The sequence below is a fragment of the Corvus kubaryi genome, unplaced genomic scaffold, assembly GCF_017639235.1.
Source record: "Corvus kubaryi isolate FWS band 111438036 unplaced genomic scaffold, C.kubaryi_AGA036_p1.0 66, whole genome shotgun sequence".
Classification (NCBI taxonomy): Eukaryota; Metazoa; Chordata; class Aves; order Passeriformes; family Corvidae; genus Corvus; species Corvus kubaryi.
The window spans coordinates 19,243,813-19,269,695 of NW_024582054.1; the positions used below are offsets into that span (position 1 = coordinate 19,243,813).

General features: G+C 39.6%; 1 protein-coding gene across 5 annotated transcripts; it reads left to right on the forward strand.

Moving 5' to 3' along the window:
* The first annotated feature begins 117 nt into the window (after window positions 1-117).
* On the forward strand, window positions 118-24,921 carry ZC3H14 (zinc finger CCCH-type containing 14). 5 transcript variants are annotated; one of them, XM_042048385.1, is made up of 17 exons: window positions 118-447; window positions 2,078-2,120; window positions 5,344-5,458; window positions 8,418-8,458; window positions 8,816-9,011; window positions 9,347-9,767; window positions 11,187-11,347; window positions 12,436-12,536; window positions 14,690-14,845; window positions 16,295-16,369; window positions 16,810-16,966; window positions 18,497-18,720; window positions 20,767-20,887; window positions 21,808-21,944; window positions 22,976-23,070; window positions 23,919-24,025; window positions 24,638-24,921. In XM_042048385.1, exons 3-17 carry the CDS (start codon window positions 5,367-5,369, stop codon window positions 24,642-24,644), a joined length of 2,091 nt encoding a protein of 696 aa, XP_041904319.1. In that variant the 5' UTR covers window positions 118-447; window positions 2,078-2,120; window positions 5,344-5,366; the 3' UTR covers window positions 24,645-24,921. The 5 variants fall into 5 exon arrangements, with proteins under 5 accessions (XP_041904319.1, XP_041904320.1, XP_041904318.1 ...); XM_042048384.1 differs by lacking the exon at window positions 118-447 and adding an exon at window positions 1,222-1,315; XM_042048386.1 differs by lacking the exon at window positions 2,078-2,120.
* The last annotated feature ends 962 nt before the right edge of the window (window positions 24,922-25,883 follow it).

Consider the following 25,883-nt stretch of genomic DNA (forward strand, 5'->3'; position numbering starts at 1 on the left):
GAATGAAAATATGTGAGAGCAACAGCTCTGCGGGAGCCAAGGTCAGTGCAGAAGGAGGGGGAGGAGATGCTCCAGGCGCCAAAGCTGAGATTCTCCTGCAGCCTGTGGTGAAAACCATGGTGAGGCAGCTGTGCCCCTGCAGCCCACGGAGGTCAGTGCGGGAGTAGAGATCCACCTGCAGCCCATGGAAGACCCCCACACTGGAGCACATGGATGCCTGGAGGCTGGGAACCTGTGGGAAGCCGGAACAGGCTCCTGGGAGAATCTGTGGCCCTGTGAAGAGCTGAGCCCATGCTGGAGCAGGTCTGCTGTTGGGACTTGTAACCCTGTGGGGACCCACACTGGAGCAGCCTGTTCCTGAAGGACTGACTGTACCCCGTGGAAAGAACCCATGGCAGGACATGTTGTGAGGAATTGCAGCCCGTGAAAAGGACCCACATTGGAACAGTGAGTATACAGTCTTTGTGGTAGGCTGTTTCTACTGGGAGCAGGAGAGAAGGAAGCAGTGTCAGAAACAATAGATGATGAACTGAGCGTAACCCCCATTCCTGTTCCCCTGCGTTGGGGGAAGACGGGTAGAGAATCAGGAGTAAAATTAAGCTCAGGAAGAAGGAAGGGGTGTGGGGAAGGTGTTTTAAGATTTGGGTTTATTTCTCATTATCTTAGTCTGATTTGATTGTTAGTTAATTAAACTAATTTCCCCGAGTCTGTTTTGTCTGTGACAGTAATTGGTGAGTGATCTCTCCTGTCCTTTTTCTCAACACGTGAGCCTTTTTGTTATATTTTCTCGCTCCTGCCCTGCTGAGAAAGGGAGGTGATGCAGTGGCTGTGGTGGGCACCAGGAAACCTGTATAGCTGTAGTGTGGCATTAAAAGTGACTTGGATACTTTGTGTATGGCTATACCATAATTTATTTGTTTTTTTAACAGATACCTGAATCTTCAATTTGTGTAGTTCTGGAGCAAGAGCATTAATAGTAAAATAACGTCGTAGTTGTTGTTCTGGCATTCAGAGTTAGCCTAGCTCCCCGCTCGGGCCATCGGGAGCAGGCCCTGTGGCCCGTACCCCCTCAGCCGTGCATCCGACCCACGCCTGTTTGCTTTGCCCCGGGTCCCGCCGCGGGGCGGGCGGGGCGCTGCGGCCGCCGCCCGGCAGGGGGCGGTGCCGGCGGAGGCCGCGCGCTGTGCCCGAGCGCCGCTCGGTACCCGCGCGGGCGGCGGTGGGAGTTGGGCCCGGGGCCGCGGGGGACGGGGCGGGCCGGGGGCGGCTCGGTGCGGCCATGGAGATCGGCACCGAGATCAGCCGCAAGATTCGGGTGAGACAGAAGCCGCCGGGTCGCTCCCTCCGCCCGCAGCAGGAGACCGGGCCCGCTTGTGGAGGCAGGCCCGGCCGGTGGCTGAGGCACCGGGCTCCGGCCGGCCCCCTGTCACAGCTGCGGGCGGCGGGGTCCTTCGGCCTCGGGACTCCCCGGGAAGGGGCGGGAGCGGGAGAGTCGTTCGTGTGGGAAGCGGAGTCGGGGCACCCCTGTCCCCCGACGGGCAGCTGCCAGGTGCCGTGTCTGTCCCGGGGCTGCGGCTCTCGCCCTGCACAGCCCGGCCGTTCCCGGCGCTGCCCGGGAGGCGCGCAGCTTGGCCGGGAGTGAGCCCACGGTAGCGGCAGGGCCTGTCAGCGGCTCCTACTCGGCAGTCGCAGTTTGGAAATCCTGGCAGGTTTCTCGTTTCCTTGCTGAGCCGGGAATGACCTTTTATCAAACCATTTTAGATTCTTTTACTTTACACCTTATGAGTCCGGGTGGTCTCTGCTTAAAAAAGAACAGCTGGCACTTGGAGGTTGAATGATAGCGCCAGGAACTGGTCTATCGGAAGTATGGTAGAGAGTGTGGGATTCCGTTACTCTGCTGTCAGCCCCTCGCTGTTAGAACGTCCCTATCCTGAGCAGCAGAGAATAGAAAAAGTTAACATGTTAAACCAACGTGTTCAAACAGTTAATGAGAGAAACTTTGCTAAGCCTCCCACCTCTTTGCAGTTAGAAATACTTTGTTGATCCACCCCTTAAACAATATTTCATTATTTTTTAGGGTGCTATAAAAGGAAAGTTACAGGAGCTGGGGGCTTATGTTGGTAAGTTTTGCCATGTGTTTAGCAATCTTCTCTAGGTTGTTTTTGGTTCATAGGAAAAAAACAGCTTAGCTAATGGAACTTACTATTACTTGTGTTACTGCATACAGAAGCCTTAAGCATGAGAAGAATTACCTGAAGTGCTGGACTAGTAAGAAAGAAAGAGATGTACTTCACAAAATACTATAGTCTAAGCATAAGAGGAAGCCACATGTGAACATAAGTATATGAAGAACTAAAAGAAAATAAGTCAGTCTCATAGTCTTCCCCTTTAGAAATGGTGACAAGGGATTTGAAAGAAAAACCATGATGTGGGTATCTAAGGAAATTTCTTTGAAGCGTTAGGGGAAACATTATATAAAGCGAGAGCCTTGCAAATACAGCAGCAGTTAGCTGTGACCACTCTGAGATGGAATCAGTCTTTCTTAGGCATATTAGCTCTTGAATTCAGGGTGAGGTGTTTGTCAAAAGTAGGAGAGAGGACAAAGATGAGTGAGTGGCTTAGGAAATTAAATGGCCGCGCCAGAAACATTTTGTGGGACAAACATTTAAAATGTAAGAGCTTGACTGTTAAGGGGAAGACTAAGCTACATTGAGCTTATGTTGATAAAATGCATGTATCTTAGAGGCAGGGGGAGATTTTATTTTTGTTTGTGACAGGAGGGGGGTGAGCAGTGCGAACGTCTGTGGTCTTGTGGATTTCTTTGTTTTTTCTGAATCCGGGATTAAATGGATATTGTACTTCAGAGCAGCTGTGTTCTGCATCAGTAAAAGTTGATAACACAGCATTCTGTTGGAAACACAATACCTCAGTCCTGCAGCTGCATTGTTATTGTCTGTGATGCTTCTTGGATTTCAGGTGAAGAAAAGGAATTGAGACTATAATTTAGAGTTCCTATGAGTTGCAGGGCCAAGTTCAAAGTTTGTAGTTTGAGCCTGAATTCATCTTCTTTCCTGTTTCAAGGGAGGCATTGTGTTTAGGGAAAAATGTAATGGCTCCACAGAAGAGAGTTACCTATGGTCTGACATTCTGAGCTCAGCTGGTGCCAAGGAACTGTGTTTAGAAATTTTTAATTGTAAAATTGTCTTTTTTCACCGTCTCAAAGCTTGTCTTTTTAAGTAACTCCTTTTTTGTTGTTTGTTTGTTCAGGTTTTTTTACCATCATTCCAGGTTTCAGATTCTCAGTCCTTGATTCTTTGGTTTTTCCCGTCTTCCTGAAAAAAAAAAAATCTTTCTTGTCTCTAATACTAAGATGCTGGTAGAATACTAACCATTTTTGATTCCATCTACAACTGATTATTCTTGCTTTGTTTTCCTCCTGTCTCTTGAATTCAGAGGACAGGTTTCCTGTATTCCCAGGATCAGCATACAATATCTCTGCAGTTTCTTCTCAGTTGGTCTCTGAACTTCCTTAAATAACTTTATATTCCTTATTGGCAAGTCTGACTTGCCTTGGCCTCTTTTTTCTTTTTAAACCACTGTTTCCAAATTTCTGTGATTTTTCAGGTTTCTTTTCTTGACTAGAGTATTTTTGGGCAACCTTTCAAGTAATGTTTTTTAAAAACTCTCCATTTCTTCTTTCAGGTAACTAGTAAAAAATTGGTTCTCCCTCATTCTAGCTCCTGCACAAGAACCATGCTTTTGTTTCTTTCTGTAACTGCTAGTTCTTTTCTCTTGAAAAGTCTTCTACAACAAGATATGTTGAAACTTACTTGTTGTGTAGAGCTTACAAAGGAAATATTTATTTGAAGCAAAATGGAAATTAATTATTCATCAGCTAGGAAATTTTTCAAAAGGCTGTAGTTTCACATGCAGTTTAAGTTGGCATAAGCCAACACAGTTACTGAGAAAGTTTCTTTCCTTCTTCTATCATACTGTTACAAGTAATTGTGCTAACTTATGTTTTTACCTGTACTTAAAATATCTTTTTACTTTAGCATGTGTTGAACCACCTGAAAAGCTTACCACGTTTAAAAGTAGCTTGGCCAATAAATAAAATTCAAGTTTCTAGGTCTGAACATCAATCCATCTTGTGCGACTTCTCGTTTACATTGAAAAAAAAAAACCAAACACAGAGCAGCAAGAACAAAAGCCCAAACAAACAAAAAGCCACCAAAAAGAAGTTAGGGTTTAAGCTAGGAATGGCTTATGTTGGGACAATTGAGTAGTGGTAGTGCAGGTGCAACGTGTGAATGTTATTTCTGTAGCCTAGGGTAGAGATAAATTATTTACAGTGTATGTAGACATAGAAGAAAGGCAATTCCTTTCATTTGGATTTTGATTTCTATTTTTCATTTTTCAGGTCTTTTAAGTGTTGTGTACTGTCTTAGCTTGATTAAATAAGCACAGCTGTTTAGTGCCTTGGTTCAAATTCATAATTGGAAGTGTATTTCCCAACTGTTTTCACTTACTATTATGTTCATGTCATGCCATGGAGTGGCATTGGAGAGCATGAGGTGTTTGATTAAACTAAACTGGAGTCTGTGCTCAGGAGGCACAACTAATGCCTTTGAGCAACGATTGTTTCAGTCAGTCCTTCAGCAGAGGCCGGAGCTAGGCCAAAGTGAAATGCCAAACTCCCCAAACCCTTAATGTATTAATGGTGGGTTCTAAGCACCTTCTTGTGCATTCTGAGGAGTGGGAATACCTTGTATTCAAGGGAATGGGTTTCTCACTGTGTATGAAATTGCATACATTACAGAATAGAAATTCGCGCTCGAGGTTGCTGGGGTTTGTTTTATTTTTGTAGGTAGAAAATCTGCGAGTTAATACAATTTTGATTTGTTTAATGCACATATCTGAAATGGGTATTTATTTGTTTAGTTTTTGTAACTAAAGGAAATTTGACAAGAATAAGGTGCTATATTTGGTAATATTTGAGGTGATGAATATTGTAGATGCCTGCTAGTATTCAAGAAAAAGGATATAGGCAGCAGAGTGGCTTTCTTTTATCTTGTCCTTCTTTCTGTTGTGTTTACTCATTTTTTGAATATGTTGATCTTCAGCTTACACTCTTGTGAGTTGATCTTTTATTCCTTGCATGTAGATGAGACTTGTATTGAACCTCAGAGGAAATGGAAGTCTTGTTAATTTGCTTACCTAATCCTCTGCCTGCAGAGTCTTTATAGTAAAACTGGAAAAAAATTTGGTTACATGTTTAAAGATGTTTGCTATGTTTTCCATGATTTATTTTACTTTGCAACAACATCTTTCTCTTTCTATTAGATGAAGAGCTCCCTGATTATATTATGGTTATGGTGGCCAATAAGAAGAGTCAAGAGCAGATGACAGAAGACCTTTCCCTTTTCCTTGGAAACAATACCGTCAGGTTTACTGTCTGGTATGTTTGCAAGCTGCTTGTCACACTTCTTATCAGTAAGCCAGGACTGCTTTCTATAAGTGACACTCAGCATTCAAAAAACTTCTGTATCTTCCCATTATGTAATTTACATTAATGAAAACCTCTACTTTGCATGTCTAATAAGTAAATCAGTTTTAGTCTGGCAGCAGTTGGCTTCTGAGGTGATAATTAGATGGCAAAGGACTGGGGGACTTACATTGTTTGTTTAAAAGCCAGACAGATTTGTGAATGGAGTGCTCAAGTAAGTGAGGGCTGTATGTTGACTTAAAATCATTCCTGCAAAACCCACTGTGAGCATGAGAGTGCTGTTCACTGCAGTTAGATGTAAAAGACCAATTTGTTTGCTTTTATGCTAACAGTGCTTCAGATTGCTGTTGTGCATGGGAATTACTATATCAGGGCAGATGAGCAGTGGATCTAATTCTGTGTACTGTCTTTGACAAGGCTTAGCACCAAATGCTTAGGTATTCCCACCTCTCAGGCTATTTATTTATTACTGCCACGCAACACTAAAAACCAAAAGTAGAACCTCAGAATTACTGTGAGCAGGACAACTTAGCAACATTTCAGCTCTACTGTCAACTCCTGACAGTGTAGGTTCATTTACTCCATGCTGCATGACAAACTTAGCTATTGTATTTATCATGCATTTTCTAATACTGAATTTGTTTTACAGTGGAAACCTGTAAGTAGATCCACGTTTCAGACATTTGACTCTAGAGATTTTTGTTGCTTTCAGACTTGTGTATTTTTTCAAGTTAATCTTATTTTTGAATCTCATACCTAATAGAGCTTTAAGGAACATTATTTTGTTTTGTATAGATGAGAGAAATATTACAGTTTTTATTCTTTTTCAGTTTGCTCTCTTTGACATTTTCATAATGACAGGTTACATTCACTTCCAATATTTCTTCTGTGTAATTAGTTCCTAGGAGCTTTTCTGTAATTAAAAAGCAGAAATAAACATTTTAGAAATTGGCTGTTACGAAATCATAAACATTGACAAAAAATGAAAATAGTTCTAGCTATTACAATTCACTGTATTAGCTATTTAAACTGATGGATTTCCAGGTGATGGTGTTACTTGTGTGGATATAGTTTGAGTTTACTTGCACAGGTTTCATTTTTTTCTGCACATTTGTCAAAAATATAATAAAGGGGTACAATTAAGTGTGGACGTCTGTTTTGAAAACTGCACAGGCATTTCTTTGCTGCCTTTTGTGGCCTGCCTAGGTGAAACTTTAGGATTTCACTGTATCAGGAAGTCATGCAGTTGTCTTTCTCACAGTAGTTTTAGGAATCAGACAAATCAGTGAAGATTACAAGTGGATGAGGGTGTAGCTCTTGTACTGCAGTGTTGACTGAATCCTGATACACAGTAAGAAAGAACAGGATAATATGTAGCAGAAAACACTTTTATGGCTTTGTAAAGGAAACTAAAATTTATTGAAAAAATAATAAATATGTAGAGAAAAATATTTCAGCAGATAAATCAAGATTATTTTATATATGTATATTTAAAATGGTGTATTGACTATATGCAAATATTATACTGCCAGCTTATTTTGACACCTGCTTAAATTTTAAGCACGGTGACTGTTTTAACCCTAAGTCAGTATTCTCATTTTTTAATATATGTATGTGTGTGTGTAGATGTGTGTGTGTGTATATATATATATATAAATAAATACAAACTCAATGTCAGAGTGCTTTATCAGGTTAAGTAAAGGTAGGTGTTGGTTAAAAGAAGGATGGAAAAGAAGACAAGATGAAACCTATGCAGTAAGTTGTAAGGGGACTGGTGGAAAAATGTTACATAGCATTGTAGTTGGGAGTTTTATATACTTCTATTTCTTGTAAAGACAACCCAGAATATTTTTGTTCTTAAACGTTGGTTAAACACAGTACTCAGCAAGATATACCTTCCTTGGTTTGTCTCTGTAGCTGGTAGCTTTGGGCCTTCTGGCAGAAGTTTTGCAGCAATTGTGACAGACCTGGCAATCCTGCTGGTTGGCCAGCACTTCTTATTCTGAACCAAGTATCAGATCAGTTACCGTGAGGTCAGTGTGAAAACTGATCTGCATCACCAGAGCTCAGCTGATGAGTGTTCTAGTGAAAGCTCACAAGGAGGACGAGTATAAGCCTTCCTTATCCTCACATGCAGTCTTTTCAATATATTTTTAATATGTTCTTGTTCCTTAGCTCCTAATAGTCAGCCTAAATTATGGACTTGCCCATGATCAGGTTTGAATTCCAAGCATTCAAGTGTTGGGTGGGTTTTTTTTGATTTCTCCTCACTGTAATGTGTGTCTGTTTTTAAGCAGCCTTATTATATTAAAGCTCTGTAATTTTCTGTGTTACTTCAGTTTAGTGCCTTTTGCATGGGCAAAGGGCAAATTTGGTACCTCACTGAAACGTTTTTTCTCGCCAGTGTGTCTCAGAGAGTATGGTTGGTATTTACAAAGCATGCTGGAAAAATCTGAGAATCTTACATGCTATGAGTTTGTACTTAAAATAATGTTTGACTCTGCTGTGTAATTAAAGTTTCATATACCAAGTAAAATTTTAGGCTACGCTTTAGGCTTCTAACAGGTTTTTTGAGTCAATCCTTTTGGTACTTAACTCCACTGATTGTAGTGAAAGGCGGGAAGTACTGGCTTTGATTATGTAAACCAACTGAATGCCAAAAATAGCTGGCTGATGTGACAAATACTCTGCCTGCATGTACAAGACATACTGGAGGCAAGATACTTTGAGCCTCCCTTTTGGGGTTAAACATACTTTGGTTGATGGAAAGTGAAGTCTTAGATAAATGAGGTGCTTGTCATAGGGGGAAAGGCAGTGGGTTTCTGAAAAATGGTTAGTCCGAATGTAAGTTAAAGTTCTTTATTTTTTCTTTCTCTCTTTTGCTTCTGTCCTTGTCCACTGTCTATTTCAGGCTCCATGGTGTTTTGGATAAGCTACGATCTGTGACTACTGGTAAGTAAGAAAATTAATTTTGAGTGAAGATAGGCTTATTTTTTCAGTGTAGTGTTACATGTCTAGTGAGTTGCAAAAAAGCGCAGCTCTAGGCTGTTTTGTTAATTTCTGGTTTATATGGTCTTTTGGATCTGGACTGTTAGGAAAATTCCTTTATATTTTGAGATAAAGAGTTTATTTTTGAGTCCAGAGTGTATTTCTCTGTATTTCTTGCTGATGTTTCCAGCTGAAACAACTTTCAGCTTGTTGTATTTTCAGACCTGTGCAATATCTTGTTTGCAGTTTCATAGCTACCTTTATTGCAGAATCTGTATTGCTGTGCTATAATGTAAAAGTGAAAGGTACCTGTCTCCACAGAACCAACCAATGTAAAATCTTCAGAATCTAGTATCTTTGAGAGCAACCTGCTTTCCAGCAAAAGCAGTTCATGTGTGAGTGATGAGAGAAGGCGTGAGGATATCTTGCCACCTCTTGCAGTGTCAAGCACTCGGACTGAAAGAAATGACTCCAGAGTTTCAACCAGCTCACAAGAGCAGAGGAACACTGCTTCAAGGTAAGGCTGCTGGCTACTTCTTAACACACCTTCAGACATCAGTAGTTGTGTGAGTATAGTAGACATTGTAGAGAGTACAGACACTTGGAAAGATACAAGTAGTTTTGAAGACTAAAGCATTGCTACAATGTGTTGTATGAAAAACATTAAATCAGAATTCAGTTCTTTAAGCAACATGTGGGCTTAGATTAATTAACCAACTGAAAATACCAATCAGTGTGTTAAATTTGTATAAACAATAATACATTAATGATTCTTCCCTCCTGGCTTTGATTAAAAGACAGTTCTCATTTTCTGGAACGCAGATAACAGTTGGCAATTTCTTCTTTTATCAGGCAGTCTGGTGAAGATGGTTCTGCATCCCCCTTAACATCTGCTGTCAAGCCTTTGAGGGAATTGTCACCTTCTGAAGCTGTAATTGACATTAAACCTGAACCAGATGATCTAATTGATGAAGACCTAAACTTTGTGCAGGAGAATCCTTTGTCACGGAAGAAACCTATTGTGACTGTAACTTATGGTTCTTCTCGTCCCTCAGCTGAGATCTACCGGCCACCAGCTGTCAGGAGTGCAGATGGCAATGCACATGTGCCCAGATTGTCACAGCAGGGCAGCTTGCAGGGGAGTCGGCAGTTAGACACACAAGGCTTCAGGTCTCTGGAAACAGGCCAGCTGTGCAATCCAGAAGCGTTTGGCAGCTTAGCAGAAGGTCACAGACCCACCTCCAAACTTGGTGCTGATAAAGTGGGCAGTGAGGTTGGTACAAGCTAAAGTGTTGCAAAAGTTTATTCTTGTTAGGAACCTAAATTACTATGTACACTTCAGTAAAATCCTGACCTCAGAGAAATCAAAAGGTACCAGTAGGTTTGAGATTTCATCCTTTGGGTCCACTGATAAAAATAGATTTCATAATTTGACATCATTATCTGATAGCTTGCTGCATCTCAGAGTTAATTACCATGTACATCTTAATGTCATATTGACTTGTATTGACAGGTTAGCACATTATAGCATATGATGAATCAGAAATTATAATTCTGATCTTAAGATCATTGAAACAGCATGATCTTCCCTAAGTGCTATGTATACTCCCAACTTTACACAGTTCTGTAAATCAGGATTTTTGATATGCTGTTTTTTAGCCTAGATACATCGATGATGATGATTCTGTTTAGAACCATGTCAGTTAAGAATTCTTTGGGATTAATGTTGGACAAGGACAACCTGAAAGGTGATTGCTGCCCTATGTACTTTGGAGGCCAGGCTAAGCCAAGCAGGGGGGTGGTCCTAGCTGATAAGACTATCCATATGATTGAATTAAGATCCTTTTTTGAGAGGAATGCAGATAGTTATGGCTGCTAATGTTGTAATGAATGTTGGATTGTGGGTGCATGAATGTTTATTGCTGCTCATAAAGTTCTCTGTCTTTGCCACTACTTAGTTCATTATGTATAAGGGATAATGAATTTTATTTGGAAATCCGGAATGCTCTACCAAGATACGTGCTGGTGTCTTAGTTTTTGAGAGCATAGAAGCGCAAATGAGAATATAGTGATTTATTTAAGGTTGTACATAAATCACTGATGAGTGACTGGAACATCTCTCCTTGCAAATGTTTGAGAAAGGTCTTACGGTATTTTTCTTCTATTACTATTTCATGAATAAGATCCAGAAGAGACAGCAGGGACTTTGCACTGTCTAAACTGGACCATCCTGACTGTATAAACACTTAACATCCTTTGGAATATGTCAGATTGCTAGAAATTAATCCTTATACTTCTCTGAAATTAGAGATGATAGAGAGGAGAAAGTCATTTATACCGATTCCACTTCTCTCTCAGACTTTGAACACACTCATCTTGAAGGATACTATAAATTTTGTTGGAAAACCCTCGTTTTCTGTAGGTGTTGGATAATTTGTCTCTAAATGAGAGGTTTTTCTTTTTTTTTCTAAATGTTGTTTACAGTTACGTTTCCAATGAGATGTTTCAGTGTAAATGTGTCTGATTTTCATATTATCCAATGCAGTCACTTGTATGTGCAGACAGTGCAGTCTTAGACTCGTGCAACTGGAATGGACGTTCTCCATCTCCTGGCTGTAGGTGGAATTGCAGTGCTTTCTTTACTGGCTTATTTGTGCTAAATGAGCTGTTTTGCCTGCTCTGTTTGTTGCAGGAGGAAAGCTCCAGGAAGAGACGGCTGCCTGTTGTAAGCTCGGTAGTCAAAGTGAAAAAGTTCTGTAATGATGGAGAAGATGAAGAGGAGGAGGAGGACTACGGATTGCGAACAGGAAGCATCTCCAGCAGTGTGTCTGTACCTGCAAAGCCAGAAAGAAGGTACTGAAGATCTCAGTGATTCTGGGTTTTCAAGAACTAATTTAATGAATGAAAACTTTGGAAGTGGGGGAAATCAGTTTGCACTTCTGAAAATTGAGAGACAAAATTTAATAAGCCATTTTAATATATTTTGAACTATCTCACAACTCTGTGGTAGAGATGCCTGTTTATTCCACTCTTTCACCTTTGATTTTGTAACCTGTTTTCATTATTGCGTGTAAGAGGCAATGGAGTGTGAATTTTTACATTATTTGAGTAAAGTTTACTGGCAAAAGAATATTAATGTTGGCATGTTTCAGACCAGGTATTTATTGTGGTAAAATAATTTTTCAGTAATTTGATTTATGTTCAGAAATACTTTTCAAACCAGTTATCACTTGTTCTTTAAGGTGTCTTTCAAGCAGTCTTCACAGGTTTTTCCTTTTTTTCTCCTCCTTAATTCTGTCTAAATGTCAGGCATTAGTCAAAATACATGTCTTTTGTATCTGATTTCTAACAATAGAGGAAAAACATTTAAAGTAGAGAAGAGATGGTTCTACTGACCTACAGTGCTAGCTTGTATAAGATCTATTTTAAGCTAATACACTGTATTGAATTTATCTTCAGCACCGCAGCCCATTTATCTGATTTAAGCTTCCTTATTGTTGATGTTAAAGACAAGCAGAAAGCATTTTTTTTGCAAATAATATGTTTTGGATCGAGTCAGTCTAATTATGTAGCTGGGTCATATTTCTCAGGACGGCTGCATAATTATTGGTGCCAGCACAAACATAGCAACAGGTAACTGGTGGGCAGAGGTGGGAAGAAATTAATGGCAGAGAGGGCCTTTCACATGTAGGATGGTTTTTACAGCAGCATAAGCTGAGAGATGAAATCACATGTCTGGGCTTCCATTTTTTAGAGCGTTTTCTGGCTCTCCATCCACTGAGATATTAGATAAACTGAAAACTGTTTTGGATAAAATAATTGTAGATGATGATTTCTGTTAATAATCTGCCTGTGTTAACCTGTTGAAATACTTGTCTAACATGGATACAGTTGCTGTGCAATCCATGTACAATGAATGTTTTTTTTTTTATTTCCTTTAGACCTTCATTGCCACCTTCGAAACAGGCCAATAAGAATTTAATACTGAAAGCAATCTCTGAAGCACAGGAATCAGTTACAAAAACAACCAATTATTCCACTGGTAATTAGCATTGGTGTTGCTTGTGCTAATCTGTATTTCCAAACTCTGTTGTTTAAATCCAAGCTAAGTATAGCGCTTAGAGATAAGACAGAATGCTAAATAGCAAGTCGGTGATACACATGAGGGATTTACCGTGTCCTGTTTCATTATATTGATGTTCAGCGATGAATTTTGAAAGCATGAACAAGGGAGGAAAGTGGTATTTAAAGTGTATTAATCAAGATAGTAAGTCTGTGAAGTGTATAAATACAAAACGGAAGTGCCAGAGTATTCTGAAGTCAGTAGTTGCCAAGGGGAAATTAATCAGAAGTAGGCAGGTGGTTTGAACTATTTAATAGATCTCTTTTCCCTTTCTGCACTCTCCTTCTTCCTTCTGAGAGCGGGGGAAGAAAAAGCCAAAGAGCAAAATAATGAAAATGCACTAAATATGGGTAATAGAAGTGCAAAATAATAAGGAATGTAGTGATTGATGTATATATCAGGGCATGTTGATAAGTATCAGGGTATGTATGATGATGTACATTGTCCTTTAACAGCAAAGCTGCAATTTCAGTTCAGTGATTTTAGTTGCAGTTGACACAGCAGTTGAGCAGTTGTCTTTGTGTAGGCATTCCATTCTCCTAGCTGGGAGAGAGTTCTGCTGAAGAAGGGCAAATCCAGCTGTTGTCTTGTGCTTTCATTTCATTGGGTATTGATAAATCTACATGTCGTCAGCAGGACACGTTACACCTTGCCAGGGAAGGAGCATTCACTAAACCATGACTTTGACACCATCTGAAGTAGGACTGAAAGCTATCCACAGTCTCTTGCCTGTTCTCTCTCAAATTCTGCAAACTAACTGTAAGAAACAGTACTTTGAAATGATGCAGGAAGCTCATTCCTGTGTACAAAGCAGTATGGCAGGAAATGAGACATAGCTGGAAAATTCTAAATCAATTAAAACTATTGATCTTTTTAACAGTGGTGATCTTGTAGTTTGGCTTACAGTGGAGAGACCAGAAAGCACCACTTTGCTGTTTAATACAGAGGTGATTTGTGAATTTTACCTGAAGTATCATGCAGGTTCTTCCACTTCAGAAGTAATTTTTTTTTTTTTTGAAGTCTTTTGAATGGAATATGGAAGTAAACTAATTTAAAACACACAGGTGAAACAAAACAGTAAATTCATAAATAATGAATCCAGTACTTGAGTAGTACCTTTCAGCTGTTTGCATCAGAAGGTGAATGCTGATCTGATACTCAGCCAAGGGAAGAGTTTAGCTTATCACAACCAGGTCTGACAGTCTTACCAGAAGCCAAGTAAAGAAGTCAACCTGTTATCCTGCTACCCCCAAATGCCAAGCCACAACTATCTGTACAGAGACTTAGAACTACCTGAAAGGAGGGCGTAGTTCAGTCAGGGTTGATCTCTTCCCAAGTAACAAGTTGATAGGACCAGGGAAAATGGCCTCAAGTGGTGCTGGTGGAGGTTTAGATTGGATGTTAGGAAAAAGTTCTTCGTGGAGTGGGTGGTCAGGCATTGGAACAGGCTGTCCAGGGAAGTGGTGGAGTCACCATCCCTGAAGATATTTTAAGAAAGGTGTAGATGTGGCACTTAGGGACATGGCTTAGTGGTGCGCTTGGCAGTGGTGGACTCGGTTTACAGTTGGACTTGGTGATCTTAAGGGTCTTTTCCAACCTAAGTGATTCTATGATTCTGCTGTCATTAAGTTTTGTGTTTTATTTGCAAGCACTTTAGCAAAGGGTAGCTAGCTAGCATCATACGAAGAGACATGATTATCCATGGTTATTTATATGAAAGATGGAATGAAAAGTGATTTCAAAGCTATTAGAAAGTACCACATTAATTGTATGTAGAAGTGGATGAATGAGTACTTTGCTGTTGTCACTCTAATCCTTCTCATGCTGTTTTGCCTTACAAATAGGTGTTCTGAAGTGCCACTCAGGGTGCTCTGTGCACATGCACAAATGTGCTTGCACACTAAGAATTTTACAGGTAGATAGAGATGCTTTTTGTGGAGACAGATGCTTGGGATTTTTGTGTGTGTGTGTAGGAATTTATTAGAGGTATTTTAGCACAGTATATCTAAAAATAGTACTATTGTGTGATGGGGTAGTATGTAAACGATTTGCCATTGTTTCTCTATTTAAAGTTCCACAGAAACAGACTGTTCCAGTTGCACCAAGAACTCGAATTAGCCCAGAAGAATCACAGTTAGAAGTAATTCATGTGCAAAGCAGACTGCCTGTTCTGAGTTCTCAGCTTCAAGTAGAAGAGCCAAAGGAGCAGACAGTTGAAGAAATTCAAGGTCATCTGATAATATTCTTTAAGAATTTATACTAGGGGATGTCATTTTACAGGCTGAGCAGAGAAAAGGAAAGGAATGCTTTTAATTTTTAAGTCTGCATCAAAAGTTGCATGCAGACCTGCCCTGAAGACTATGCAGCTTTCTAAAGCATGTATGTCAGATAGAGATACATGTATACAAACACACACAGAGACAACCTCAGAGGCGTTAATCAGTAAGTAAAGAAGGTTAACGTGTTTGTGGCATGTCACTGAAGAATAGTTTTGCATAAGCACTTACATTTGGATAACTTCTCTTTTCCCCATCCTTTGCATATTTTCCTTAGTACCTTGTAGGAGTAATTCTGTCACGAAGCTTAAGTGAGAATGAAGATACTCTAGAGTATTTAGGACAATTTTCCAGCATATGAAGTATTTCCAGCACATTGTTTTCACACAAAGGGTTCTAGTGTTTTATGTTTCAGTTTAAATATAAGAATAGTGTATTTGCTCTTACAGGACAGCTAATACCAGGCTAGCTGTGTCAGCTTTGGTTTTTACTTCTGTTTTGAACCTCCTAAAGGGCATAACATATAAAGGCAGTCAGTGTCTTTTCAGCATGGTTTTGTTATAAAGGATGGGGGGGGTTGTCTTTATTAGTCACAAGGAATCATAGAAGTAAGGCAGGGGAAAAATATTTCTGTAACAAGGGCTTAGTTTATACTTGCTAAGTGTTTAGATATTTAGATAATGGTTAAAATTTGGTTTGACTAAGATTTTTGTCATTGTTAAGGAATGGTAAACATTCATTATTTTAGAAAGATACTTGCCATCACTTATTTCTCATTTAAATGTATTTGTAATCTTTCTGCCACCACAAAGTAGTTGAAATTGTATTTGTGAAGTATGTAAGAAAAAGCTTTATCAGCCTTTGAATTAATGCACAGAAAATAATTATGCTAAATATTTTCACTCTTTTGCCATTGAAATGGAAATGACAGCTTGCTTAGGAAATCTACAGAGAGCAAAAATAAATTTTTCAAACCATAACTCAAATGTAGAACAGTGCTGCTCTGTTTCAGCTCTTTAAGAAGACCATAAAGCAATCCCTGGTTAGTTGCTTTCCTCTGTGTGTGTTCTCTGAATGGCCAACTCCTCTACAAATGAGGAGGAAGAACTTGGCCTTCATCAGTTGCTGTGCCCACAGACTTCATTTGTACTGAGCAGTGATTATGGGAATGAGTAGTGTCTTGCAGTACCTAGATTTTGCCATGTTACTGTTCCTGAAACAAGGAGAAACGGGCTCATAATAATGAGAATGGCTTTTTTTTGTTGTTAAAAGTGTGAATGTTTTGTTGTTGATCTTTTTTTTTTGAATTCAAAGAATTAGAGAGTGTGCCTCAGTTCTCTAATCTATAGTTTCATGTTGACATGCAGTAAAATATGCTTCTTATTGCTTTTTTTTTTTTAGGAATTGAACAAAAGGAGCTCTCTTCTCGGCTTCAGATTGATCCTATGATTGAAGATACCTTGCAAGTGACTCAGGGTTAAGTCTTGTGATCTTTTATTTTCAAATCTTGGATTACTTGCCAGTGAATGTTAAGATGCTCCTTTTTAATTAAGTATACTGATTTCTACAATTTTCTAGTTTCTACATCTCTAAGGAATGAATGCATTACATTAGTAGCTGTTCAAAGAATGAGAGATTGTGACGGGGGGGTGGACCCCCTTCTATGCTGTTTCAGCATAGCCATTCCATTTACAAAATTGCCTGATCTGGCCTAATGTGACTTACGGCTTCTGTTGATCCACCTCTGTGGAATTAACAGGGAAGTAAAAATGTTTTCTGGAAGCTACTAGGAAGAAATTAAAACAGTAAAATTAGCTTATTGACCATATAAATTGATACTAAAAATATGCTATGAGTTAAAAGTACAACTACCTCCTTATTTTACTCTTTTCTTTGTAATTTTTCTCCCAATGCAGATTACTGTGACCCAGAATCTATGGTGCATTCAGATACTCGGTCATTTATCCTGAAGAAGCCCAGGTTATCAGAGGAAATGGCGCCACAGAATCAGCAATTGCGCAAGAAGGGCACAGAGGCAGTGCAAGTTCACTCAGGACGTCTAATACAGACAAGGTAAAAAGCTACTTCATTTAGGACTGTTAGTAGTCAAATTGCTTGTTTGTGGTTTAGATGGAGTCGTTTGGTCATACTTGTGCTTTGTCAGTCCAGTCAGGAGGTGTGAAATCATGGAAAATGGACTGACATTGAATAGCAGAAGAAAAAAAGCAGGGACAAAAAGCCTCTCAGAAATCCTTCTAAATGGAAAATAATCCCAGGTTCAGCTGAGCTTGAGCATGTCTTTTGATTTGCAAGAAAGAAAAAGAAGGAACTGAAAAGTACTGCTTTTTTTTTCTGATTTCTGAAATCTTAGTCAAGTAGTCATTTTCCTTAAATTGCCTTTAGTTTTATACCTGTTTCACCCTTGGATTGCATTTCTTAAGAAACATCTTCTAACACAGTATTGAGTGGTGAATCCTGGACAATGACTTAAGCCCTCCTTATGGGAGAGTTTGACCAAGAGAAGCTTTAAGTTCATGTCAGCCTCAAACGAAGTTCCAGGTAACAAATAGTCCTACCTGTTAAGAGTTAAAGCCACTCCGATCAGCGTGATGAGCTTCATCACGTGGGCTGCTGTGCTTGAGAAACTGCTGGTGTTTCCTTCCTGCGAGTGGCTTTCAGCAGCCTGTGTTAATTGAAAATAAAACCAATACTGAGCAAATAAACCCAAAAGGGTAACCTGGCAATGTCACAGTTGAAAGCTGTGACTGTGCTACAGGAGAGAGGTGAATTTTTGCATGTGAATAGGTCAGTTTCTGATTTCTTCAATCTGAAAGTTTTAGCTCATGCTGTTTTTAATGTGCTGGTTTCTCCTTAAAGGCATTCTACAGTGTACTTGCTTTTAGCCTCATTTCATAGAGAGGCAAAGTTTATCCCATTGCTGTTTGTCAAAGATGAGAACTCCACAGTTCTCCAAATACTTAGAGTTACCTGTCATTCAGGAAATCCCTCAGGTGAAATGGATAGGATGGTGAAAGGCTGGAGAAAATGTATGTGTCCCCTGTTTTAATGCTCCCTCTTACCCACACTGACTGCTGTCAGATACAGAACACTAGGCTAGACTGACTTTTCAGTCAGGCTGGGTGTTAAAGTTCTTAGTATCAGTATCTCAATCCTCTCATCCTAGTTCTAAAAACTTTTACACCACTGTTTCATAATGTGCTTTTTGGTAATTTTGAGGAGACACATGTTTTGTGTGTTAAAAGGTTTGTAATTCCAAGAATGGTATTTGCCCTCTTTTTTTTGTCTCAAAACTGTAAATTCCACAGGATTGACTGTTTGTAAATGAGCTTTTGGATCTGTCTGTTGAGAAGAATGCAACAGACTGAACTGTACCTGAGAGCTGTAGCTCTTATTAGTGCCTCAGGGAGACAAGAAGGCAAACTGTTAACTGGAGTGCATTACCAGTAATTACTAAAAGAAGGTCTGTTACCGCTTGACTCCCATTGATAAGATTGTACTACTTTCACTTATTAGCACCGCTCACATTCACTCAAACCTCTTGAGTCAGAAAATCTAAATTTACTACATTTCTTTGTTTGATAGAGACCAGCTTGCACAGCCAGAGAAACCTGCTAGTCCCAAGTTCATTGTGACGCTGGATGGCGTGCCCAGTCCACCAGGATATCTTTCTGATCAGGAAGAGGAAGATATGTGTATAATGGAAGGATTAAAGCCAGTTACCCAGCACATGTGTGCTGGCAGAGGATTAAAAGGTCTTCGGGCACAGCAGATGCAAATTGTAACCAGGCAGCTGGAGAACTGTGACGGTAATAATACTGACCAACAGGATCTAACACTGGTGTGCTGCTTTGATCATGGCTACACCTCCTGGACATATCAGTCTTAAGAAACCAAAGTGATGGTGTTTATTTTTCAAATTAGAATATTCTTTAGGCAGATGAAATGTGGGAGTTTAGTAGGACCACCTCTTAAGAAGCCTTTATCTTGGCATACTAGAGCAATATTGCACATGGTAGTTCTCAACACATCTCAGTATTGGTAAAATTGGGTGGTTTTTTTTTTTTTTTTTTTTTGCAAATGTAGTTGGTCTTTATTGCCAGAAATCTGTGCTTCTGCTTGACCTATTATGATTTGTCCCTGTGCTGATGGACAGGAGATGTTGCAGTTAACATATTGACATGCTTTGAACTTTTAAAAATATGTCGGTATTAATGTTTCTGTCTAGGGTTGTGACATCAAAAAGAGCCTGTTAAGTGTAAGGTGTTTGTAGAGTCCAGTGGCTAGAATTTGAAAGTATAACTTAACAGTGCATGATTTTACATGATGGTTTCTATATTCTCTTTCTATATTCCTTTTGAATAACATGGGAAATTGCTTGCTGAACCACATGTTTTTGCATTGTTTAGAATGCTGGCATTTTAGGTGATGAAAAACACAGAGGCTACTGTTTTGTCATGGGCGTGTTGAATACAAAGCCTGAGGGCTTTGCTTGGATTCATGTTTTTTAGTTAGCTTTCTTAAGAAAATAAAGATCCTTATTTTCCATAGTAGCAGTGTATCCAAATTTCTGAACTAAGTAAAGAATACTATTTGATGCTGTACTGAGAACCCTTAAATTTCATGGATCCAGCTGTAAATGTGTAATGCAATTATGAGAGAACCGTAGCAAAAGATCTTTAAGTCCATGTCCTTTCAGTTGTCCTGGCTATAGAAGTACTGCACATATTAGGCAGCCTTAAAGATTAAGGGAATGTTGTATATCCATGCACTTTACTAGCACAGAGAAATGGTCATTAGAGTACATCCTTGCAAATCCATGCTTTTCCATGTGTAGCCTCATACTCCTCACCAAAGCTGTTTGGAGAGTGTTGCCAATACAGTCCTAGCTCTGTTAAGGATTCCTGTGAAGTAGCATGGATGTGACTGAAGTTCACACACAATCAGATCTGTGTGGAAGAGATCTGTACGAGCCAGCGTGGTTCTACAACAGGATACCATTATTTGGCTTTGGTGTGTTGCAAGGAGAAGGCATCAATGAGGCTGACGAGGAATGAAGCTGGAGCAATTTGTGTCATTAGTAGGATCAGAGAGTCTAGGCAGTCCTGGGAAACTTTGAAAAGCCAAAGGTTTAGGCAGATTTGGGAAAACAAGACAACAGCGACATGTACAATTGTCTGAATGTGGAGAATAAGGTTTTAAAAGCAATGTTAAATAGGAGAAAGTCAAAGTCCCACGTTCCCGTAAGAGTAGTGAAGGTATGGAATGTTTCAGCTTAGAATTTCTTAAAATACTTTTTGGATTGGAGAATGGGTTCAGTTCAGAACTGAAGTGTCTGAAGAAATTACATGAAAGTGGTTCTTTTTCAGTATATGCCCTCATAATAAGAAATCTGATTAGCGTAAAAATCGATTCTTAACTTCCATCTCTTGAAATAATTTTCTAGAGCAAAAAGTATCTTGGAGAAAGGAAGCATGGCTATAATCAACTCATGGCTCAGTAGAACAGTCATAACTCAGATTCAGTTGTCTTGTCTGTTCAAGTCTTTGAATAAGTTTGGATTTGGGAAGAAAATTGATTTATTTTGCTTGTAAACAGTGCAAATTCAATCTTTTATCACCGAAAGGCAGTTTTCAGTCCAGTATTATGACTTTTCACTTTATGGTTTTGGAAATTTTCTTCAGAAAATATGATTGTACATAAACTTGTACTGTCATGAGTTTTTTGATTAAGAGAGAATAGAAGTACAGTGAATTTTGATTATGCTAGATTGCTTACACCAAATTGCTTATAGAATCATAAAGATCCCAGCTTGGGGTTGTTTTTTTTTTTTTTCTTCTTTCTTACCCTCCTAGTTGAAATGGAAGACTTAAGTGTACTACAAAAGCAGGAGAAGGTGCTGGAGCGCTGCAAGTTCTGGCCTGCCTGTAAAAATGGAGATGAATGTGTGTACCATCACCCCACACTACCTTGCAAGTGAGTAGTACAGAGCTCATCCACTTGATACGCTGTTTTGATTTTTATTCCAGTGTTACAAACTTCTGCTCTGTGTCAGTAGAAAGTCAGTAGATGACAGGCACAAGCCTGTCAGGGTGGGATCAGAGCTTGTTTATCATACTGTAATTCCTTCTGTTTTACACCTGTCTTCCAAGTGTCAGAATACAGGGATGGCAGCTGTGCCCTTGCAGAAGAAAGCTTAGAGTACAGGCTGGTGTTTCTGAGTTGCTTAAAGATGCAGGAATTAGTGTCTTAAAAGAACAGGCCCTCTTCTGCCAGCTGTCACAGTGCTTTTGAACCTTAGGATATCATTACATAGTAATGCAGTGATTGTGGGTTCTAAATTGGAAAGCAAAGGCGAACCCTTGAACGTGCCCTGTGCCTTGGACTTCTCTTCCCTAAGCAGCAAGTGTCTAGAAAAACAATGTTTGTTTTGAGGTACCTGTTACCAGATTTGGGTGACTTCAGTTACTTGGACATTTGAATTATCCTTTAAAATCTGGTATAACTAAATTCAAAATAAAACTCTTCAGAGAAAAAGGTGTTACTTAGGGAACTCTGCACCCCTCTCTGGGAAGGTCTGATTCCACTGTGCCTTTGCCACTCTGTGCCGCACACTAAGAGTGTCCTGGCTTGCACTAAGGAGCTTGAGACCAAACTGCCCTGAGAGTGAGGTGGTTGAATTGTTCACTGCAGAGAGGGAGTGCTGCAGGAAGGGAAGCTGAGTGCAGGTGTGTGGGTGCACAGCTCGTGCACTAAACCACATGCCCCACTTGGGAAGGAACCAACACGTGCCCGAGCTCCGCTGCACCTCTGTGATATTTTGGCATTTGTGTGTAACAGATGTTTGGGGATTTTGCTCCAGGTATGAGCTTTTGACTCAATTTCTTTTCCTTCAGAGTTTTTCCTAACTGCAAATTTGCTGATAAATGCCTGTTCATCCATCCAAACTGTAAATACGATGCAAAGTGCACTAAGCCAGACTGTCCTTACACTCACGCCAGTCGACGAACCCCACATCCATCTCCTAAACCAGGTGAGCTCATCTTGTTTTCTGAGCTTTAAATGAAAGTGCTGACAGGACAACAGTATTTTTGGAAACAGAAACTGACAGTGATGAAAAAACATTTTTTTGCTTGAGTTGACCTAATTTTCTTACAACTCTTAATGCAAGATGAAGAATAATAATCCAGTGTTACTGCAAAAGCTATTACAAGAAAAATCCCCCAGTGCTCTTATGCAAGAGTCCATATGAAGTCTGTGCAAGGCCCAAGTGGTGACTTGCACAAGTTACCCATTTCTCTGAAGGGATTAGCCAGCACTGCAATTTTACTCAGATTTGTTTCTTAAATTGGACACATGTTGTACTAAGGGCTTGTGACACACGTAGAAAACAGACACTTCTGCCTTTGAACGTTTTTTTCTTTAATGCCAGTGTAGGAGTGAAGTTGGTGTAATGATGAGATGACTTTCAGGGTGAGGTTACTTGGTGAAGGCAATAGCCGTGTTTGATACGGGTTGGTGTTGCTGAGCCTTTGAACCGTGCCGAGGTGCAGGGCCTTTGCTGCATGATCTTTTGGAAGTAATTTAGCCCTAGGTCACAGTTCAGTGCAGTTCTGTTACCCTGCCAGAAACCAAGTACAATGTGCTTGTTTCTGGTGTCATTTCCAGCAGCTCCCTGTATTCCTGGAAAGTGCAGTGCCCGTGCTTTTCAGTCTGGTCAGTTGAAACTCTAACAGCTTGCTGCTGTCTAAATTTAACATTTGCGATTCTCTGCCAACCAGAATCTCAGTGTAATTTCTTGGAAGTTTTGCCTTGACCATGGTACTTCCTGTCCTGAAATGGTGAAGAACCAAGTTAAATGATTACCTGATATCCTTGTTCTACTCCAGGATCCACTAACTGCATTGGGATATGCTGTCTGTATTTGTTGCTGAACTTTGGTGTATTATAAAATGGCATTTCTGGCAGAAGGATTGATATATTTAAGGTTGTGTGGAGCTGTCTTAAAAAGGCAATTTATTCTGATCCAGACTCACTTCCTGTTCTTTTCATTTCTACTATTAGCACCCCTGCCCACACTGTCCATATCCTCCAGTAGTCCGCTGTGCAAGTTTTTTCCAGCTTGTAAGAAAATGGAATGTCCATTTTACCACCCAAAAGTAAGATATATCTCTTATCTTCCTTCCTTTCTAGAAAGAGACTTGAAATATGCTACTTTGGGACAGGAAATGTTAGTAGGATTTAACACTTTTTGCTTTTACTTTTCACACTTTAACTTCTGCTTAGAAGCAGAATATGCAAAACTAGTGACTTAAGGAATTTGAAAAATTACACTTTTAAGTAATCTTTCTACCAGATGCTGCTGGGGACCTTCAAACAGGCCATACCTCTTTTCAAAATATGCCCAGCCAGGATGCTGGGGGCAGAGGAGGAGCCTGTTTGGAAGGAATATGTCTCAAGACTCTTGACTCTTCCTTCAGATATGCTGCAATATACAAAAACTTCAAAGATTGCCCAGTTACCCTAAAGTGTATCAATGTAATTTATATACTACAGCAATCTATTACTTGGGTACTTCTACAGAGTTGTCCCTGAATCTTATGCCAGGAAGTTTAGTGCTTTTTCTAGCCCTAACAATGCTGAAATACCCAGGCTCAGATATTACTAACCAGATACTTGGGCCTTTCTCTCTCCTCAGATAATGCTGGGGTCATGCTCCCAACTTGTACACAAAGCTCAATTCAAACTGAACTCTTGTGAACCTTTGAAAGCAAAGGAATTCCACCTGTCAGTGCAGTGGCAGTTTGGGAGCATTAAATTCGTAGTTGGTACTTCTTAAAAAGGATTTTTTGTCACTGGGTTGTGCTGGTTGCACTGGTGGAGGAGGGTGTTGGTTGAGTTGTGGGTCAGATGTGTCACAGAGCAATATGAGGTCGCAGTGCAGCTCAGTGTGTTCAGAGCAGGCAGCCAGCACTGAGCAGCCTCTTCTGAAATACTTTTGTTTTAGCATTGTAGGTTTAATACACAGTGTACGAGACCAGACTGCACTTTCTACCATCCCACTGTTGCTGTACCTCCACGCCATGCCTTGAAATGGACTCGAACTCAGACCAGGTGAGAAACACTCGAAACCTAACCAAGAACAATAAAAAGTATATTATGATATTACTAATGTAGTTTTACTCACAGAAGTAATGTGTGTGAGGGACAAGAAAGATTATATGAAGAAAGATACCCCTTGTGGGCAGCTTTCTTTTAAAGACAACTCTTTGCTGTTTCGTTGTAGTTGTATAAACATTAACTAATGTGATGCAACTGATAAAGAAGTGCCCTGCAGCTGGGATAGGGCAGAGTCACTGGAATTCTGACCTGGACAGGTTGTGTTTTCTGAGTTGTATTTGAATAAAGCTGAAAATCCTTTTACCCTTGTTTTATCTTGTGTCTGAACTGTCTTTTCCACAACAGGTTCAGCTGCTTCTTTGTTTCTGGCAGAGCAGCTCCTTCCTGTCACCTACCCATGATTTCATAAACCAGTAGCGAACTTCCCAAAGCTGCAGCTATGGGCCTGTTCTAACCCTCACGTGATTTAATGATCTTTTCACTCCAGCTAAATGCCATCTGCAAAGGTTTTAACCATTACAGGGTAGGGCACAGAGCAGTTCTTAAATCATCTTTACAGAGGGGTAGAATTGTTCCTTATGGAATTGTTTTTTTCTTCCTCCTCAGTGAATGAGTATGATACAACCTGGGACTGAGCTTTGCGTCTTCTGGACAGTAGAGGACAGGAAGATTAACCACCAGGGCGCACAGGATGCTAGGAAAGACTCATGCATTTTGGACTTTGAATATACATTGTTTTCATAAAACAAGGTTGATTGCATACTTGAAATGTCTCTAATTTTCCAAGTTTGTAAGTTTGGGCAATTTTACATTTTTTTTACACTGTAAGAAAAAAGCATCTGTGTAAGAAAAGTTTTACTTTAAATTCCATTAAAAACCTTCAAAGCACATTTTGGGTCCTGTTTGGGTAATGTTCCTTATTGAAGATTTGGTGTGTTGAAGAAGAAAATGGGGCAGCAAAAGCACTTAGAAAGCATGTGTTGGGATCATACTGGAAGTACTTTTTGTCCAGGAAGTGTTTGGTACAGTGCCCACGACTGCACTGCTGTCCCAGCACCTTGGGACTGAGCTCTCCACCCCAGCACAGGCACAAAACAAATGCTTTGTCTTTTGGGTGTTTTTCCAGTGCAGCGCTTGTCACAATCCTTCTGCTCTTTAAAATGGTGAAAAAAAGACAAGGGAAACAAACCAGTTCAGAACAATTAAAGAATTACTGATAGTTCTCCACTTGAACATCCTATGAACTGCCACTTCACTTAAAAATAAATACTCTAAGATGTCTCCATTTATACCAAGCAGAACTTTCTTCTAAGGAATTCTTTTTTCCTACTGGGCCCACTGTGGTTTTCTTCAAGAAGGTTCCCCGTGCCTTGCATGGTAAAAAAATAATCCACACACGTCCATAAATATGTTTAAGTGATATTAAAGTAATGAAAAGTGTTGAACAGTAACATAAATGCACTTTTTTATTAAATCTTTTTTATATTTTGGGGAACTACATTTTCACAAAAATATACAAAAGAATTTCTTTTTACAAATATTTACATTCAATATCAGAAAACAATGATAGCTACATATTTTAAACTTATATTTGACAAATATAGTCTTGAATTCTGAAACTTAACACTCCAGGAAAAGTATTTTTTTTTTTTTTTTAAATAAAGTACTCAAAGTTCATATTCAAATTTTAAAAAATCTTAATTAATGCAAAAATCTGACATTTAATTTTTATATATATATATATATATACTTTAAATAAACATACAACATTGTTACAGGAATTAGATGTTCATGGTGGAAACCAGAATGGAGTACACTTAAACCCATGATCCTTATTACAGTAATACATGAC